The 20700-nt window shown below is 36.0% G+C and overlaps 2 protein-coding genes across 2 annotated transcripts; one reads left to right on the plus strand and one right to left on the minus strand.

The window, feature by feature from the left end:
- The first annotated feature begins 545 nt into the window (after positions 1-545).
- LOC136822533 (lysyl oxidase homolog 2B-like) lies at positions 546-9284 on the plus strand. Its single transcript, XM_067078799.1, has 11 exons — positions 546-772; positions 2017-2224; positions 2559-2726; positions 2969-3187; positions 3377-3571; positions 4096-4245; positions 4599-4767; positions 6674-6808; positions 7354-7647; positions 8103-8426; positions 8819-9284. Exons 1-11 carry the CDS (start codon positions 555-557, stop codon positions 9004-9006), a joined length of 2268 nt encoding a protein of 755 aa, XP_066934900.1. The 5' UTR covers positions 546-554; the 3' UTR covers positions 9007-9284.
- A 6-nt stretch (positions 9285-9290) lies between these two features.
- On the minus strand, positions 9291-16584 carry LOC136822534 (uncharacterized). The gene is made up of 8 exons (XM_067078800.1): positions 16254-16584; positions 13694-13888; positions 12822-12907; positions 12119-12458; positions 11517-11747; positions 10854-11156; positions 10396-10662; positions 9291-9707 (listed from the first exon to the last, which is right to left on the minus strand). Exons 1-8 carry the CDS (start codon positions 16369-16371, stop codon positions 9454-9456), a joined length of 1794 nt encoding a protein of 597 aa, XP_066934901.1. The 5' UTR covers positions 16372-16584; the 3' UTR covers positions 9291-9453.
- Between the last annotated feature and the right edge of the window lie 4116 nt (positions 16585-20700).

Here is a 20700-nt window from a genome sequence, read left to right on the forward strand (position 1 = left end):
ATTCAAATGATTGATGTTGGTAGCTTCCAATCTACTGCATATAACCACCATTTCTTCATACAATTCCGGCAAATTTCTAACCAAAAAATATTTAAAATTCCAACTAGATCATCTGGTAAGTAATAAATTCAAAGGATATCATTTTTATGACCTCCCATCCTTTTCCCTATATAGAAATGAGACTAACCAAATAATCTGCCACAGATTTACTATAAATATCATGGAGTGGTTTTCTTCATCATATTAACACCTCTTTCAAGAGGGTGATTGGTCAATCCCCAGAATGCTTTTCAACATTTATGCGATGGAGGGTTCTATTCCTTCATTCCACCAAATATGGAAACAAACGACTCTCCTTCTTAGGTCGGTGACTACTATATTTGGTCCGTGTAAGTGGGATTACTAAATTTAATTATATACAAATTATGTAAGCTATCTTCATGATGAAAAAAGTTTTTATATCTATAAGATTTCCTCTAATTCGAAATGAGAAATTGACAATAAAACTAAAAACTTTAAGCTTGAAGGCAAGAAACAACATGTTAAGTTTCTTGATGTTTTACATTTTCTTTATTTGTTTCTCAACCAGCGATGCGCGCCATGTAAATACTACACTACGGTTATCCGGCAGTGAGAATCCTTTTGAAGGAAATGTGGAAATCTTATACAAAGGACAATGGAAATATATTTGTGATGATTATTGGGATATACGTGATGCTAAAGTCGTCTGCCGGCAACTTGGATTCACAAAAGCTATCATAGCTACCCGAATGTAAGAAATTCTTGTTTCATTTTCTTAGCTTTTCTGCTCTTTAAAATGGTAGGTAATTTTCACATCCGTGGGGGGAGGGGCACTCGATTCAAAACAACCGTACGTGCGGCCCAAAATTAGGAATTCGAATTAGACCTTATAGTGCGGATAAAATTTAGCAAAAATTGAGTAAATTTGGGCGAGAAACCGTCCCTAAGGGTGCATTTTCTTGAATATTTTTTGCCGTTCTACAGGCAAAATATGGTCAGATTTTCTAGATTTTACACCCTTAGAGTGCCCTTTACAGTGCACTTTGGGAAGTTTGGAAGAGTACCCTTAGAGGCCGCACGTACGGTAGGTCATTTACCTTGACTGCCCCACACCCCGTCGTTTCACATATATGATGCCTTGTCGTAGAATCTAGACTTTGAAACCTCCTCGTTGAATATTAGCTTAAGAACTTTGTACATATGGCTTAAAGATAAAGCTTAAAGTAAAACTTCGTTGGAAACTTAATTTTGGGCGGCTTGATATAAGATAGTTAGAATTTACTGAAAATTTGAAAATGCAGATTTCGAAAGTGTACTCTCGGGTGCCTAATAAACGTACATGTACGTTTATTTTTTTCGTGTCAAATTTCCCGCCTGTACGCAACTTATTAAGAACTGTATGTTTATTTATTCTGAAGAATTTTCCCGCCTGTACGTTTATTCTCTCCTGTACGTTTATTTTTTTTCACCCAATATCGCCCAATTCATACTGGAAAAATTTGTTATTTTTTGTTCAAGTAAGATATGTTGACTTAAGTCAGTCGTTTCGACCTGGATGTTCTACTTTTGAAAATTTGGTAGATTATTCCCTGTACGTTTATTTTAGCCTGTACGTTTATTTATTTTAGCTCTGATTTCTCGCCTGTACGTTTATTTCAGCCTGTACGTTTATTAATTCCAATTTTATTCTCTCCCATGTACGTTTATTTTAGTCTGTACGTTTATTAGGCACCCGAGAGTATCCATATTTTTATATTATCTAGGTCAAAAGTTATAGCCCCTTCACAACCGGTCCACCTCTAGCATTTTTAACATTTTATTACCCATTTGGACCTTTCTAGGAGAGTTTTGATCCCAAAGATAGATGAAAAATCTAAACACATGATTGTGCATGTATGGTAATGAGAAAGCTGATGCTGATGCTATTTGAATGAAATTTGCCTGGCTCTATCACAATGTTCAATAAGGTTTTTTTTCTTTGATCTTTTTTTCTAGGAGCACTTATAAGAGGAATCATAACAGTTCGTACTGGTTAGACAACGTGCAATGTTGGGGTAGCGAACCTGATATAGATGCCTGCCGTCATCGGTCGTATGGCTCGCATAACTGTAAACATGGCACGGAATTAGCTGGCGTTGTTTGTACTAATGTGGCAGATGTCGACGTTAAAAAACCGGTTCCTTCTATAGCCAGTGGCCAAGAGGTATGTTTTGCGAATGCTTTATGATTTCTATGCACTTTCATAGTACAGGAGATTCTCTTTAATTCGAACGAGTTTCTTCGTCCCACAATGCTTTACAAACTATTTACTCCGTGCAATTTTAAGTTTGAGATATGGCCTCTAGTGATCGTAATTGCCAAGCAAAAGGATTACACCATTCTCGCTTCTTTGTTGATTTTCATTCTTTCCTCTTGGGCCTTTTAATGTTGAATAACTTTGTATGGCTTGTATCATGAACGTATTTTAGAGTGGGACAGTTGATTCAGGACATTCAGTATCTAAGAAATACTATTCAAATTGGCTTACTATATTCCAGGGCGAATTCATCAAACTTCGATTGATTGGACCCTCAAAACACGGTTTCATATCAGAAGGATTTTTGGAGATCAAAATCGATGGAGTCTGGGGTGGAGTATGCGCAGATAAGTGGACTGGTGTCGAGTCTTTTGTTGCTTGTGGTAACCTTGGATACCCTGATGTTGATGTAAGAGCGAGGCTTTGCGCATAATAGGCATTTACTTCTTGATTTTAATCGCTTTTGACTTCCAGATGTCTATTTTGAGATGAATCAAAATGCATCTATAATTAACATCTATCTTAGGATATGCGCTGATAGTTACTTTAAAATCTTCAAAACGTCGCCTGGCGTGGAGATTGTAGAAATTGTTGAACTTCTTTTGTGGTATTGTATTTGAATAACCATTTCAAATTACTTTGCTTTCTTAGGAATCGGAATTCAATAAGCAAACTAGATTAATATACAAGGAAAAGTCGACCGATATTTATTGGATGACCAAAGTCTATTGTAATGGAATGGAATCCACTCTCTATGAATGTCATCATGCAGGTTGGAAGAAACATACCTGCAAATCGAAACCTGTTTATTTGACCTGTAAAAGATCTCCATTCATCAAAGGTTCACGCTTCGATAAGATTGATATTAACGTAAGAGTAGCCTCTTTTTACTTTTTTACATATGTTGAATAATTTTTATAACATATACTGCAATCGCTACCATTTTCTATTTTTAGCCCTATAATTCAATAAGGATCCAAGACTCCTGGATTTTAAGACAAATTGAAAAAATACCTGGGGTTGTTCTGCTCCTCAAATTCAGTTTCTCCTTAATTTTAGAACCACAACATTCGATTCCGAGCTGGTTCACGCCATTCAGAAGGGCGTGTTGAGGTCCGCCATCAAGGGCGTTGGGGCACGATATGTGATGATGGGTGGGATATCACTGATGCAAACGTGGCTTGTCGACAAATGGGATTCGGGTCAGCCTTTGAGGCTGTTCATTATGCTGGGTTTGGAGAAGGAGTTGGAAAGGTGAATGGAATTTTCTTTGTTTAAGTTCAAACGACTTCCAAGTTTTGACGACCTCGCAATTCTTTATTCTTTCTAAAGTTTATACGCCTAAAGAAGCCCAAGGGCTTGTTTACTGTTTTTCTGTCACTACTTTTATCTCAAGTACACAATGACTATATGACGCATCACTTAACTTTGAAGATTTTTTTTTAGATCCAAATCTCCTCCAATTTTCTAAAAATTCTACAAATTTGGTACCAAAATATAATCAGTAAATGAAAAAAAAATTCTCATACCATTAAATTTTCCTTCTTTCTTCTCGTTCAAATTTGAAAATTTCAAAACCATTAAAAACCCCGTTAGCTTGTAATGCTTAAGTTTTGGAACGATCTCATTCTAGATATTGAATTAAGTCGTTGCAAAAGCTTGTATCTTTTTATTTAGATTCAACTTCTGCCTAGGTGATCAACAACGCCCTATTCGCAACATTTTACACTTAGCCTATGGTTAAATAATTTACGGTGAACCTTCTTTTACACCTTCAGGTTTGGCTTGACCAAGTGATGTGTTTAGGTACAGAGAAGAATATTCACAATTGCAGCCATCTTGGTTGGGGCGTGGGTGATTGTGGACACCCTGAAGATGCGGGCGTCAAATGTCATTTTCCCTATACTGGTGATCAAGAAGAAGGAAAGGTAAAACTTTGATTTAATTCCATAAGATTTCTAGATGATGAAGATTTTGTGAAACGAAATTTGGTGTATAAAATTGAATCGTTGAAACTACCTACAAGGTTGCTAGCTTCTCTTTTAGTCTTAACAAGACTGCTGAAGCACCTAAAAGTTAAAGCGGTGAAATTGAAATTTTCAAAATTTAATTTGCTTGTAATAACTGTTACTAAATCATTTCTTACTTTGGCATGACATTGTCTTGACAAAACTTGTCTTGATCTTTTTCTTGCGTACCCTTTCAACCCTGCACGTATCAGGCCCTTAGAAATTTGGAGTGAAATTTCCTCTTTTTATGATTTTGAATTTCATTTTTATAGCTTCGAGTCATTGGAGGACCTCACCAACGCTTAGGTCGCCTTGAAGTTTTTACTGATGGTGTTTGGCAAGGTATTTGTGGAATGGGGTTCGGACCCCGTGAGGCCGAAGTCGCGTGCCGCCAAGCTGGTCTTGGCTATGCTATTCGAGGATTCAGTACTTCAAAATATGGTAAAATTTTGTATACATTTTGGACCTACCCCGGTGAGGTGAAGGTCCTATAAATTCACCTCTGTCCGTTCGTCCGTCTGTCCGTCTGTCCGTTCGTTACCAGCTTTTCTCGAGATTGAATCATAGGAATCATTTGATTTTTGGTACAAAGGTGCAAAACGGTGGTGGCCAAAATGTGACGGAGCCCGATTTTCGGGAAAAAAAATTTTTTGGGCTAATTTGGGCCAAAAAACGGCTAAAAAACGGGTTTTTTGGACTTTGTGAAAAATTGGATCATTAAATTTTTTTGATTTTTTGCATGAAAGTAGGGTACCATCATAGGTAAAAGATAGCTCAAGCAGATTTTTGCAAAAAAATTTATTTGGCTTAAAAAACGCATGTTTATCTATAATAATCACTATTAATAAGCATACATCAATGTTCTTAGTCAAATTACTCGATTTCTTTATGAGATAGATGTTTTTTTTGCTCATGAGGGCTTACTTTTGAAGAATATGTGTGTTTAGACATGAAATTTTGGTTGCTTGGCGTGTTTTTATAGAAAAACTGGCCAAGTACAATATTTTATTATAAGCACATTATCAATTCCTTAGGTATTAGCTTTTCTCGAGATTGGCTCTTTCATTCTTTAAGACTTTTTGCACAAAGATGCATAACTATAAACCCTCGAATGTGACGGAGCCCAATTTTAGAGAAGAAAAAAATGTTTTTGGGCCAAAAAACGGCTAAAAAACGGGTTTTTTGGACTTTGTGAAAAATTGGATCATTAAATTTTTTTGATTTTTTGCATGAAAGTAGGGTACCATCATAGGTAAAAGATAGCTCAAGCAGATTTTTGCAAAACGATTTGTTGGCTCAAAAAACGCATGTTTATCTATAATAATCACTATTAATAAGCATACATCAATGTTCTTAGTCAAATTACTCGATTTCTTTACGAGATAGATGTTTTTTTTGCTCACGAGGGCTTACTTTTGAAGCATATGTGTGTTTAGACATGAAATTTTGGTTGCTTGGTGTGTTTTTATAGAAAAACTGGCAAAATTCGATATGTTTTTATAAGCATATTATCAATTACTTAGATATTAGCTTTTCTCGAGATTGGCTCTTTCATTCTTTATGATTTCTTGCACAAAGATGCATAACTATAAACCCTCGAATGTGACTGAGCCCGATTTTCGAAAAAAATGTTTTTGGGCAAATTTGGGCCAAAAAACGGCTAAAAAAAGGGTCTTTTGGACTTTGTGAAATATTGGATCGTTGTTTTTTTCTGATTTTTTGCATGAAAGTAGGTAAAAGATGGGTCAAGCAGATTTTTGTAAAAAATACTTTTCAGCTCAAAAAACGCATCTTTATCTATAAGAATCACTATTAATAAGCATACGTCAATGTTCTTAGCCAAATTACTCAATTTTTTGATGAGATAAATGTCTTTTTATGCTCACGAAGTCTTGAATATGAAAGAATATTTCAAGAGCATGAAATTTTGGTTTCCAAACGTTTTTTTATAAGAAACAAACGACTAATTTTAATAAATCGTCACTATTTGTGTTCTGAATGATTGTTTATCGTTCATGCTCACGTAGATATCAATTATATATGTGTTAAATGCATAACCAGGTAGGTCCATAAAAGTATCACTTGTTAGGCTTGAGTTAGAAAAGCATAGAGCCGCGCCATCACTCTCATACAACTACTCAAGTGGGTAGGTAGCCTTTTGAACCATCTTTGACTGAACTTTTTAGCTGTTTATATATTGCTACATAATCTTAACTTTTTTTCTATTCAATTCCCAATCAATAATAGCATACATACAACAGTTTTTCGAAAGGTGGTTTCGAATTTCTCAAATTTTCATAAAAAAGCAAGAAAATGAGACGGAACTTTGCTTCTTTTCTATTTTTAGGTTTAAGTCGACGAAAAGGGCTCTACAACATAAAATGCTCAGGGGATGAATTGCGACTTCAGTACTGTCATCACGAAACAGATAAGACGGGACGATGTCGCTATTATGAAATGGCTTCTGTCGAATGCTCCCGATGTAAGTCTTCTGTTTTGCCGGCAGTCTTGTGGCAAATTATTTAGGAAATTAATTTGTAAAATATTATCCTATTTTGATTTCATAGTAAATTGTAAAATGGTTCAACGGTCAAAGGTTGAAAAATGTCAAAATTATTTTCATAACTGACTAAATATTATGGTAGCTTAGCTTATAGATCATTTTATTATTTCGAGGTTCTTTCTAAAACACCATATTAAGGGACTGAAATTCTCAAATTTTATTCTCTCAAAGTAACTAATTTTCGAAGTCAAATAAATTACGGGGACTAATTTTTTGCAGTTTTGCTTGTTATGAATTAGTGCAAAGGAGTCTCTTTAAATCGAACGTCTATAATTTGAATGTCCTCTTTAACTCGAACAAATAGTCCCTTAAGTTAACAATGCCTTATAAGCCTCCCTCCATAACTCAAAATTCCCTTAACTCGAACAAATTTGTGTTCTCCGTGTGTGTTAGAGTTGTGGAGACTCTACTGCATCGATTAGTTTTAAATATATATCTTTCTTATTTCATTCTAAATCATTTAGATGCTCCTGACATTGTAATGGATTATCGTCAAATGAAGAAATCAATGCGTATCGAATCAGTATCCCTTGTAAATCTCCAATGTGCTTTTGAAGAGAAATGTCTCTCAAACACAGCAAAGAATTACATCACCTATCCATTCTTATTCGAACGTACTTTAATCCGATTCACATCCCGATTTTGGAATCGGGGAACAACAGATTTCCGACCGAACATTGCAAAAAATCACTGGGAATGGCATGATTGTCATTCACATTTTCATTCAATGGAAAGATTTGCTGATTACGATCTAGTCGGTGAGATCATTCACTTTCTATTTACATCAAAGCTTGGTATCCTATATAATTGAATTCGTGTTTTTTTTTTTAATGTTCTATTTGGTTTACTGAAATGCATTTTTTGTAACTGGCAGTCATTTTCTTTATATTACTATTTCTTGATTATTTGGAGGTAAATTTTAGGGGATCTAAGGGAATGTTTTTTTTTTATTTCCAGGGATAAAAGGTTGTTTTTAAACTTCTAGGGGTAGAATGCTGATTTTAGTTTGTCCAACCTCGCTTTAAGCCTGAAAGGTATGAATAAGAGTTTTTCCAAGGTTTTCTTTTGCAAGTTTTGGCATTTTCCGGGGGGGGGCAGACATTCTCATGAATTATTTTTTGGCTTTGAAAGGTTTGTTAACCCTCCTCCCCCTGTATGAATATATTAAATGGAACAGGTCATTAACTGATGATATTTCTCTCTCTTCTTACAGACAGTAAAGGACGCAAACGATCTGAAGGTCAAAAAGCAAGTTTTTGTTTAGAAGATAGCATGTGTGACCACAGTGTTTCAAAACGTTACAATTGTACTGGGAAGGGTGACCAAGGAATAAGTGTTGGATGTGCTGATAATTATAAATTCAATATCGATTGCCAATGGATCGATGTAACAGATCTCGAGTATGGATTGTATACGTTACGTGTTATCGTAAATCCGTTACGGAAAGCGTTGGAAAGTGATTATCTAAATAATGTCGTCATTTGTAAAATCAACTTTATTTCGCAGAAACGAATCGATGTACAAAGCTGTAAATTAGGTATGTATTTTCTGTGAACGACTGTCCTCCAGTAGTATTATTTAGTTTGTGTGAGTTTTCATCTCATAAAACATTTTGATATTCTTTCTTTCAATTAATTGAATCTTTAAGGTGAAAATTCACTTTGATCAAAAAGCTTCAATCGTCTCTGATGTCTTATTTAATGTGGTGACCTACCTAGAAGATTTAGAGTCCAGCCTCGTTTGCAAGTTTAGGATTCAACCTCTAAGTTTGGTTCACAACTCGATGCGCGTACAGCTTACCTGCTTAGCATTCAGTGTCAAGGAAAAACAGTAGTTACATATGAAGTTTCCCTGGCCGTCAGTCAGAGCAGACAAGCTTTGGAAGCTTTTTGCATAAACCTTATATAGTAACGCTATATTGAATTTTAGACGACGAATGTTTGCATCTGTCACATGGGGGTACAGCTGACGGTGCTTGCTGCAAATTTCCGTTCCTTTACAAAGGTAAAGAATATCGCTCCTGTACAACGAAGGGGACAGAGAAATTCAAAAAACAATTTATGTGGTGTTCAGCCACTACGGATTACGATCGAGATAAATTATGGGGACTTTGTTAATTGGAAGAAAGATACTCATGGGTTTATGTCAAGTGACATGAGACTTTGATATAAAAACGTTGAGAACGTTGAGAGATTTAGACTTTGATGTGATATCTTAGATGGTAAAAGTATACACTAAATGTAGAAATTATTCTATGATTATGGACTTTGTATACTTCAAACTGTGATTCTTGAGATATCTACAGTACAGTGACAAATAGTTGAAGCATAAGAAACTATCCTATGAGAGTCCAGAGACAAAAGGATCGAATGTGAGTATGATTTGTTATCAAATCCCTTAATACGTTTCATTATTGTCAAGGCTTATATTTTTTTTTCAAAAGAAATTATTTTTAAGATTAGCTTATAAAATTAACAAAATAAAAATTGAGAACATCAATGGACAATGAAAATAAACTGAAATCCTGCTAAAAAAGTACATATAAAAAGAATCTTGTTGTTAGTTTAAACTTTGTAAAAGACCTCCATTCTGACTTCACGACCGGTTTGAATACTTGGGACGTCTTGGAATACCCATCTGCCTTTATTTCCCAATGACCCTGAACGCACGTAGAGATCCGTCGAACCAAAACAAGGCCCATATCCATTGTAATAACAAACGGCGTTTGATCTTGCATAAGCTGTATCGCGGAGAGGATATTTCTCCATTTGATTGAGGTCAAAGATGAATGTTGAGTTACTGGCTCTTGATGAATATCCTAAAATTAAATATAAAAATCGATATACAATTCTTCCATATGCTTCTCTGACTAAGAGATTTATTTCAAGCGTAAGCAGTTTATATAGCCAACGTTTGCGACGACGGAGACCGTTTAATATTATGCTCTTTTTCGAATAATATGTAAAAAATGCTGACTCAACATAAAAACACCCACTTTTATTTCACAATATCTCAACAGAAGGACGAAGAAACATGAGTGATAGTACTCGCTTTCATGACCTCGAATTAGTTCTTATCTGAATCTTTTCAAAATTATCTAAAAAAGGCTGACGTCAGCAAAAAATGCTTAAAAAGGGAATTTTTTTAACATGGTTCAGATTGTCAACATCTGAGTTTTCGAAATTTGACTTTTGATTCGATGTGATTTGAGCCATTTGGACCCAAAATTGGCTCATTGTATGTTCTGCGTAAAATTTGGAAATTTTGGTATAAAACATGCCCAGCTCTTTGAGACGATGTTGAATCTTAGATCATTACTGAGATTTTCAAGTAAAATAGCTAAGGAATTTTTTACATGAAGCTGTGTATTGTTTAATTTTGTAAAAGTTGCCCAGTTGGCAAACAACTTTGTTTTAACGTTTATCTAATGTTCACAACGTCCATTTTAACGTTAGATGAACGTTGAAACAACGTTGTGTGCCAGCTGGGTGTGTATATTTTCTTACTATTCCATGGGATGTCAGTGAATCCGCCATAAATACTCCCCCAATCGTATCTATATCTGCCGTAACGATCCCGTCCGTATCTGAGCTTGTCTTTAACTTGCATCAATGAAATAGTATTTGATTTGTCTCCGCAGTAAGAAGGTTGATAGAAGTTGGTTGAAGGTGTAGACAAGGTGAAGCATGGCTCATATTTGCCAAGTTTACCAGCTTCATCTAACCAACTTCGAATGGTTTCGATTTGAGTGCTGTTGAAGATTTTCGATTGGACTGAAATTGATGAAAATGAAATATTTACATATTATGCTCACGTAAGGTCTTCCGTCGATTTTTTACCAGAAACTTTGCTGGAACAGCTTCCGTTGACAATACTCAGTTATATTATTTCTTGTATTGAAATTTAGTGCACGCGAGGCACTTGAAATTTAAATTATAAGAAGAATTAAGAATTCAAAACTTACGCGTAAAGAATTCCACAACTGAAGCGCTCTCAACTTTTTCTTTACCATACTCGATAGTACAAACATAAGTCCCATCCTCTGTAATTTCTGCTGCTACCACAAACAAGTTATCTTCCCGCTTTTCAATCACAACCGGTATATTCCGTCCAGATTTACTGATTGTACCGGTCATTTCTTTGGTGTTTCCGTATGCGGAACAAGTAACGTTTGTTGTGTCAGTTGTCATGGAAGCAATGTAAGATGGCGACGAGTGATACATTTCAAATCCTTTGACTTTCAGTTGTACTGTCTTTTTATCTTTACCTGGGAATATGGAGATGGAAAATGAATCGGATTCTTTCCTTTGATTTGATTGTTAGCCTGGAACAAAACTAGAGAAGGTTATCATACTATATACATTTTATTCTTCAGGTTTCTGCTTGTTTAGATATTCATTAAACCAGGGTCAGTTAATTCTTTTCTGCTGAATTCACCGACAAAGTGTTATTTTTCAATGCAAATCAATAAAGGAAACGAAGACAACGCGATATAACATGCCAGAACGAAAAAAAAGGAAAGATATTCAACAACCTAAATATTCAGCCCATACATTTTTTTTGCAGTATCGTATGTGGACCCTCAGGATCATAACAATAAATTAGTACTAAAAATAATGATTGATACCTAGATAATTTTCAGCTTCACAGACATAAAATCCTTCATCTGAATAGCGCACATTATTGATCATCAACTTGTTTTCTTGAACATTAAAACGACCGACAGGCATCGACCAGAAGATCCTTTTCCATGTAACTGTAGCAGTTGGATTTGAACGAACTTTGCATTCTGGTAGCTGGAAATTAACTCCGTTTGGTGCGAAAACCAAAGTTTCTGTCATGTGGATCACTGGTTCCACTATTGACGAAATTAGAGTAAAAAATGAGAAAGTGAATTATGCTTATCAATATCGGAAGTTTATCGTGGCTTGGATAACGAGATTTACATTGCCATCATCGGGCAATGTGGAGGATGTTTTCTCCACTATTTTTATGGTTTCTACTTACCATACGATAGATGAAACAGATAGAGACAGCTCTTCGGTTCTATGAACTAAGTCGAACTATTCTGTGCAGATATGGTCACCTTGTTTCATGGTAACATGTGGAAAATACCGTATCACAAATGAAGGCAGCAGAGACCTCACCCTTCATCATGTCATATCTACCCAATACTCAAATTTTGTTAAAAAACATCCAAATGGAACTACCGTTCGTTAGTATACTTACACAACGTAGAAAGATTTCCTGAGCCATAATCTTCTCCAAGTAAGCTCTTCGCACGACATTCAACAGGTCCTTGATCATTCCATGAAATATTCTTAAGGGTCAATTGGGTTGTGATCTCTGATTTTTCTTTGTCAACAGTAGAACTGACTCGACCATTATTGGCGACGCTTCTCCATGATATTGTTGGTATTGGATTGCCAAAAAATGTACATTCAAAAGTTGTCGAATCTGTCAAATTAACTACACGATCACCTAGTGAATTTTGAACCAATTTTGGTGGTTCTAATCCTAACCCTTTCGACCCTTTAGGTCCTCGTGGACCAGGTGGACCTTGTGGACCCTAAAATAGAAAGTGATGTAATTGGATAAAGATAAATTTAGGTAATAGATAATGCTTGGAAATTTTTAAAAGGGACCATGCAAAACTGTACCTATGGGAAATGAATGATTTCAATGTTGCAACTTTTTGTCTGTAGACGAGAATCTGTCCAGTTGACGTTTTCTATGTCTTCTATTCCATCTGGGATTTCTATCCTTGATAAAAACATCGAAAAAGCTCTTCAAATTCAAAGTAGACCTTTTAATAAATTACGTCATGTCTAACCACTATCTCGTCTAGAAATGATTACCAAGGTTTTCAAGCATCCAACGAAAAGAGTGCACCTTTAAGAAATTCCGAAAAAAATGAGATAACTTTACTTACAGGTGGACCACGAATACATTTTGTTTTTCCCTTGTTCCCAATTTCTTGATCTCCAGCAATCACAACCTTTTCCTCTGTACATTTATCTACAAAAACAATTCCACTGGTTAGCGGGATTGTTGCTCAAAAACTGGCTTTGGACAAAAGTTGGGGATCATTGAAATTCTCTCAGCTTCATGAAGGAATTTGTTGTGTTTTTTTTGTTTTTTTGGATATCCACTGGTGAGAATCTTTTTTTGTTTTGAATTTTCTAAATCATATTACAGTGCAGATTTTTCCACGTGACAAAATTACTCCTTCTTCAAAGTACAGTTGACGCTCTCTAATTCGATCTTCAAGGGGAATTGGATTTTCATCGAATAAGGGAACTTATCGAATAATGGAACGTCGTTTACGAGAGTGTATTCATGACGAAGGCTTTAAATTTCATCGAATAAAGGAGCCAATCGAATAGTAGAACGTCGAATTAGACAGCGTCAACTGTACTTTAATTAGAAACAAAATACAGCAATCCAATCTTAAAGAGGTCACTTAGAAATAATCTATAGAGCTTTTGACAGCTTTTGAAGTGTTTTTTTGACAACAGTTGTTTTCATTTCAAGCGCAGTATTATATTACACGCTTTTCACATCCAAAAGTTTTGAAGCCTTCGGATTGTTCTTAACTTTTGAGTTTTAAACATTACTATAATTTCGCCATTTTGTGAGTATTTTGGTCCATTTTCCTGAGAAATGAGATTTTTTTGGAATATCCTAAGCCTTAAAACGTTCTTAATTTTGTCTTAATATTTAGCAGTCGAAGCCTTATGTTCTTATATAGTTTGTTCTTATGAAAAAATGTTTACTTGAGAAACTGATATCAAAAATGGCTACCTTTCCCACATCGAATCATGAAATTTTTGCACAGTTTATCTGCAGGAAAATTTAACATCAATTGCCCCAACACGTGTGTAATTTCCCTTTGAAATGTTTCGTTGGAATGCTTTTGAACGAATTCCTTTAATGTATCCAGGTTTAAGATGTTTTGCCAATTTTCTGTTCCGGTGTCTCTTCGATGTCTGCCATGGTCTATGAAATCAAAATTTAAAATCAACTGTCAGTAAGGGAGCGGTCATAAAGTATCTACTAGGGGGGGTTCGAAATTTTTTTCGAGGGTTTAGGGGGGGGGGGGTTACAAATTTTTTTTGAGGGTTTAGGGGGGGTTCCAATTTTTTTTGGGAAACTCAAGAGAAAATGTAGGAAGTCTAATTTCATAGTTTTACATTTGAAGATTTCAAAAATTTTTCGGCCTTACGGCCGACAACTCATAATTTATCTTATTCGATATATGTACATTTCATATTGCCATTATTTGGGCATCATCGCCTTGCCCTTTTGATTTGTAACATTGAGCTAGGTGAGGGAAGTAGATTAGTGGCTCTCACAGCTCATCAGAGTGGTTTGAAAAAGTACTTCTTAAAAGAAATTTGTCAAAACAAAGTGTATTTTAGCTAAAATGGTGGTGGAAAATATTGAAATTTTGACCTGTTGGCGCAAACCTAGGTTGCGCCTCCTTAGCATCTGCTAATGTCAAAACACCTTAACATTTAAAATTAAAAAAAACAAATTCCAAGTTTCTTGACTCAAAGATTCCGGGCGTTACTTTCAACCATACTGCTCTTACAGTTTAATATTTTCACTTAATAATGGAGGGCGCGAGTAAGGACAAAAAATACCAGGGGCGCCAATTTCATAGTTTGCAACCCCAGAGAATTAAGCCAGGTCGCTACTGGGGAAAATAAGCCGTATTTTTTTCCAAATTTTACAGAAGCTCAGAGAAAACCACTTGATGATTCTTGTCTTAACCCTGTTATACTTTAACTTAACAGCGCTAAACTATCTCCCTTACCTTATTTTGACATAAAAAACTGTCATACAAACAAATAATACTCTTTGTACCGCATCTGGATGAATTCTTTTTCGCGTAAAAATTTTCTTAGTAGGGGGGGGGTGCGAAATTTTTTTTGGATTTTTCAAAATATCCTCCACCCCCCTCTAGTAGATACTTTATGACCGCTCCCTAAGTCAGAGTGTCTTTTATTTCTGTTCCGTACTATCATATCACTTCTCTAGCTGTCCAAGATAACCTTATATATTGTTCAGCTCATTATGTTATGTAGACTATGCTATAGTCTAAGACCAATCACTATCTAAGAAAAAAGCCCAAAGCCGAAGAACATTCGCAAACGGATTTTTTTACCGAAAAGAGTTTACAGTCGGTAGAGTTGCCGTTTCTTCGAAACTCTCCCGCCGATTTTTTTTTCCGTGTACCGCCATAACGCCATACCGCCATTTTTCCCGCCTTTACTATCACTGTAACGGACGATAACATCGTCTATATGTTATGGTAAACGTTAGTTAGTTTTATTAGGTTGGATTAGATTTTTATGATAATACATACCCTTCTCACAGACCCACTGGGACCCCTTCCCACTGGAAAAATTGGCCAAAATATCGTCCCCGGTCGAAATTTATCCTTCAATTTTTGTCTCCACTGAAAATAATCAAATAAATCAATCTTCACTGCAAATTTTTTATTATTTTTCCCATCCCCGCTGAATTTTCTGACTTGAAAACATAAGAATTGAAATCCCTAGCCATAAAAAAATATGGGGATATTAATCCCCATTGAGTTTCAGTCTGTTTTTTTTATCCCCACTGGCTGAAAAAATACTACCGGGTCTGTGAGAAGGGGTTGTAATAATCGGCTAGCGGGTCTGTCACTTTGACCCCGTACCCCTGCGAGATTACAACAAGGTTCATTCAATTCGATAATCTTTTTTTGAGTTGTACGGCTCTTAATAGAGGTCCAAGACTGTTTGTATGGTGTGATTCCAAAAAAGATTTTGTTGTGATGGCGCTAATCTATAAATTTTGGCCGTTTCCTTACTGTGATGGCAAAGCATTTAGCGCGGTGTGATGAGGGGTGCTTCCTGCAGACTTTGGATTATTTGCATCATATCTTCTTGAACCATTAAGGAGACCGAAATTTTTTTTGCCTCTTTTTGTGACAACTGCAGAGATTTCGCTGTCTCAAAAGGCTATCTTCCAAGGTGATAAACAATCTTTGTCCGATATTCAACCAACACTTCTGCTTTAACTTACAGTCTTTTAAGACCTAAAATCAAGCTAAAAAATTAGGGAGTGGTCCGAAATAGGGTGGAGAGGTAGAGGATATTTTCAAAAATTCCACAAAAAGTTCGCACCCCCTTGATATCCTCGAAAAAATTTCTCAAGTCTCCCTAACCAGTTGATATATTTTTGACACCCCTTATTCTAATATAGACCCCCTCCTTGCTAAGGGTGGGAAAAACATTCCCCCTAGTAGATACTTTATGACCACTCCCTTATATCAATGGATCTATTTTCAGGCACAAGTTTATCAAAGTCTTACCTGCTGATTTTTCTTCCAGGCTAATGAATCTCGAATCTGCTTCTAAATCACGCAAGAAATTATAAACAGACAAACAACCAAAACAAACCACTAAAAGCCAAGGTAGTTTAAGCTCCATGATTTCCCTTCAACACTAAAGATTCCTTTTTGCTTATGAACGGTTTTTGGTTTTTTAACTGACTGTTTGACACACAACATCGACGGTTGACAGTCAAATATAAATAGAAAACTTTTTGACTCGAATTTCGAATTAAACTCTGTGCATTTAACGTCCGCAACAATAGGGGTCATCGAGTTCATGAACGAGTTTCTCGGAAACTTTTTGTTACCTTTCTGTTGATGTTTGCTTGCTTGTTTTACCCTAATCAGGTTACAAAATGGTGGAAAGGAAAAAACTGTGACCTCTTAAGAGAAAGCTTAACGTTAAGTATATGTTACTATAGATGTCAAATTATAAATACAGTTGACGCTCTCTAGTTCGATCTTCAATGGGAATTGGATTTTCATCGAATAAGGGAGCTTATCGAATAAGGGAGCGTCTTTTATGAGAGTTCCTTGTTGACGGGGACTTTAAATTTCATCGAACAAGGAGCCTATCGAATAGTAGAACTTCAAATTAGAGAGCGTCAACTGTAATTCTTTCTGCTATGTTTTTAGAAGAAACTCTTTCTGAGAAGGATAAATAAACGATTTGAAACTCTTTCATTAACTTTTTTCATGTTTTAAAGTTATGATCTTCCCTTCCCTTTCCAACTACTTTTAACTAATGCGGTACATCCCCATCGGCCATCATAGTCAGTGCCATCCCTGGCAATGATTACCATTGCTGCTTTTGTTTACGCTGAAAGTGCACAGAATCAAGATTTGCCATAACGTGTAGTATGAATCAATGAGTATTACAAAACCGCAGATAGTACAGTAAACCTATTCGAACTTCTATTATTCGAATCTTTCTATAGTTCGAACTTATTTTCTTTCCCCTTCAACTGGAAACCCACTTAAGACACTTTCTATAATTCAAATCTCTCTGTAATTCGAACAAATAAGATTCCCTGCAACCTCGTTAATCTGCGTATAATCAGCTTTTTAATGCTTACTACTGATGACGCTATATGATTTATCTAGCGTCAATCAGTAACGTAAATAAAGCCTGAAATATACGGCAACGAGGTTGAATCTACTGTATAAGGAGCACGAATCCGTTAATGGATGCAAACTGCCAACAGCCAGGGTGATATTCGAATTGTGATAGCCACGGTAGTAATTGCGAAACGTGTATTAAAAATATCTTTGCATGTAAATCTAGCCTAGTAAGGTTAGCTAGGGAGGAGAGGGCTTTAACTTGTCGGGTCATTTTGAGATCATTCTGTCTATTCAAATTGAGAGTTTAGTAAAACTATATACCCTCGTTGTTTATCATTCGACTTTCGCTCGTTTCAGGCTTGTAGCGTTGACAAAATAGTGAGGCACTGAGTACGGGTTGAGGTTTTAAAAAAGATTAATAAAAATCCGAACCAGATGGAGGATGTTATTTTTGAGACAAAATCAGAAAGATTTCTTTTATAAAAAAAGTTAAATTAAAAACATAGAAATTGAAATATATTGAAATTATTCATTTGGTTGGAAAATTTCTATAAGATAAACCTTTTCAAATATTTCAAAAATAAAGAGATGGGAAAAAATAATTATAAATCAACTGTTGCTGAATCGCTAGCGTTATGGGACGATTTTATGAAATATATTTTCTAATTGTATTTCTTCACTTCAGGCTAACGTCAACAGCACAAGCACCTTTGATTCAATTCTTTTATTGGAACGTTGATCCTTTCTTTCATTTAACTCAATACAACGACACTCATGGCTCTTTATTTGAAAGTTTTCAACTAGCAGAACTTCACTGTCGCCGACGATCCTATAACAAAGCCAATAATTGCGATGCCGACGATAAGTATGGTTCAACAAGGAAATTCATCGAGTATGTGAAAGTTGCTGTTGGTCACCGAAAATTTCTCGAAGCTATATTTTCTCCTAATCGATTGAGTAAAGTTAATACATCTGAGTACCGAGGAGATTGTGATCAACCATTATTACAAATATGGGGTGTTATTTTTATGGATAAGTCAGAAGAATGGATTGATTTGAGATTAAAGAATTTGACGTTGTTCAAATACACAACGAGCGAGAAACTAGCGTTGGTTGCCAAACGGTCCTCCATCCTTTTGACGAACAAAATCTTGACTGGCATATCCAATTGCACGGAACCAATTTTTCTTTCTGTCTTCATGGCATTTATATTCGGAACATTGTTTTGGTTTGCAGAGCACCGCGAAAATGATGACGTCAGCGAATATTTTTTGACAGGTATTCAGGACGCAGCTTGGTGTTGTTTTGTATCCATGACGACGATTGGTTATGGTGATGTTTTGGCGAAAAGTGTAATCGGGAAATTTGTCATGTGGATTTGGATTACAATCGGGTTACTTTTTATTGCTGTTATTTGCGGAAATGTTTTTGTTGCTGTTGACAACCCACCTGATTTTCACGCAAAACGAATCACAGTAATCTCTAATACTATAGCTGAGAAATACGCTAGACACAACCTAAATGCTAAGGTTATCCAAGTGGGAACGTACAGAGAAATGTTTAGCTTGATTTCCGACTCAAAAGCTGACGCGGCGTTGATGAATAGTGATGTGTATTCAGTCTATCAAGGGTTTAGTGATCGAGACTTAATGTTAAACGAGAAATTAAACTGCGTTACAGAATTTGAAGTTAACCAACCCATCTTACTAGCTTTTCAAGATATATCATTGATGTCACCTGAAGCAAAAGAACTTTTTCAATGCATGACAGGCGAACAAAACAAACGCCTCATATTTGATTTTCCGATTATGCAAAATCCAACACAATCTCGGGTTGATGTTGTTTACAACGGAAGATTAAACGTTGAATACTTTCTTTACTTATTCCTGGTGACTCTGATTTTGTTCATTATTTGCACCATATACGCATTTTTCTTAGGTAAAATTAGCATCAGTAGTAATTGTAGCCGCTCAGGATAGAGATATTTGAACACTAATTTCTTTTGGAGGCATATGCATCGCAAAGGAATGTGGTCATATGAATATTTCTGGAGGTGATGATTTTTGTTGTGTTTAAGTTATTCTATGAAATCTTGACGTATTCTTGTAAAAGCGATTAATCGTCGCTCCTGTCTTTAGCGAGGTTAAGTAAACCGGGATAATCGCGACGAAAATTACGAAAATTGATTGGTTGAAACTCACTAGCTTGTTACATTTTCGTCCGTCGTCGTGATTTTACCGATTTACTTAACCTCACTAATCCCAGAAAGCCAAAACCTTAGATTGGAGTTTTTGAAAAGTGGTACCCTGATAGTATAGACTAGTAAACCACGTCGTTGTATTTCGCTGCAGATTAAACTTACAATAGGATCTATTTTTCTATACGTTCACTGAATACAACTTTCTTCCCAATCCACTCTCCCGCGGCAATTTCTGTTTTTTATAAGAACTCTTTATTATAAGCACTATTCCCGCGTTCCTGTGTCCAAGGAAAGACAGACGCTTGCTAGTCTATGATGGTAAGACGGCTCAATAGTAGTAATAATTTACTTTGCGGGTACCCTTTTCAAGGAAACTCCGCTCAATAATGGCGGATAAAGCTTAGTGCAGGGGTTTAGGATGGCATGGATAAACATGTGAAATTGGAATTCTAAAAAAGCCATATTAAATGCCTGAAAACACCCCTGTTTCTGATCACGTTCTATTTTTAAGGCAGTGGGACAGTATGGAGGAGCCAAAAGTTATTTTTCTAACGGAATGTACAATTTTTCATGATAACCACACCCCCTTCTCACAGGCCCGGTAGGATTTTTTCTGAAACTCAATGGGGATTGATATTCCAATATTTTCTTTTGGCAGGGGATTTCAATTCTTTTGATTGGGCTCTTCCAGAAAAAATTCTTTCATGGGGGTGGAGAATGTATTATTCTTTCAATGATCTACCCCTGGTTACTTCGATTTTTCACCCCCTGGACACGCGTTTTATCCCTGGACAAGGATCAAATCAGCCCCCTGGACATTGCTAATTCACCCCATGGACATGGCAGTTTTCAGGATTTTTTCGATACCCCTGAACAATATATCTTCCACTCCCCACAAACGGTTTTTTTCTGGAAGAGCCTACAGTATTTCAAGTCAGAAAATTCATTGGAGATGGGAAAAATAATAAAAAATTTTGCAGTGAGGATTGGTTTATATGATTTGTTTTCAGTGGGGAGAAAAATTGGAGGATAATTTTCCACCGGGGGCGATATTTTGGACAATTTTTCCAGCAGGAAGGGGTCCCAGTGCGTCTGTGAGAAGGGGGTCTATAACCTTTTCCTAAACAAACAACAAGGTTTGAAAATATGAAAACCATGTCAGCG

The sequence above is a fragment of the Clytia hemisphaerica genome, unplaced genomic scaffold (genome assembly GCF_902728285.1).
Source record: "Clytia hemisphaerica strain Z4C2 unplaced genomic scaffold, Clytia hemisphaerica genome assembly, whole genome shotgun sequence".
NCBI classification, from domain to species: Eukaryota; Metazoa; Cnidaria; class Hydrozoa; order Leptothecata; family Clytiidae; genus Clytia; species Clytia hemisphaerica.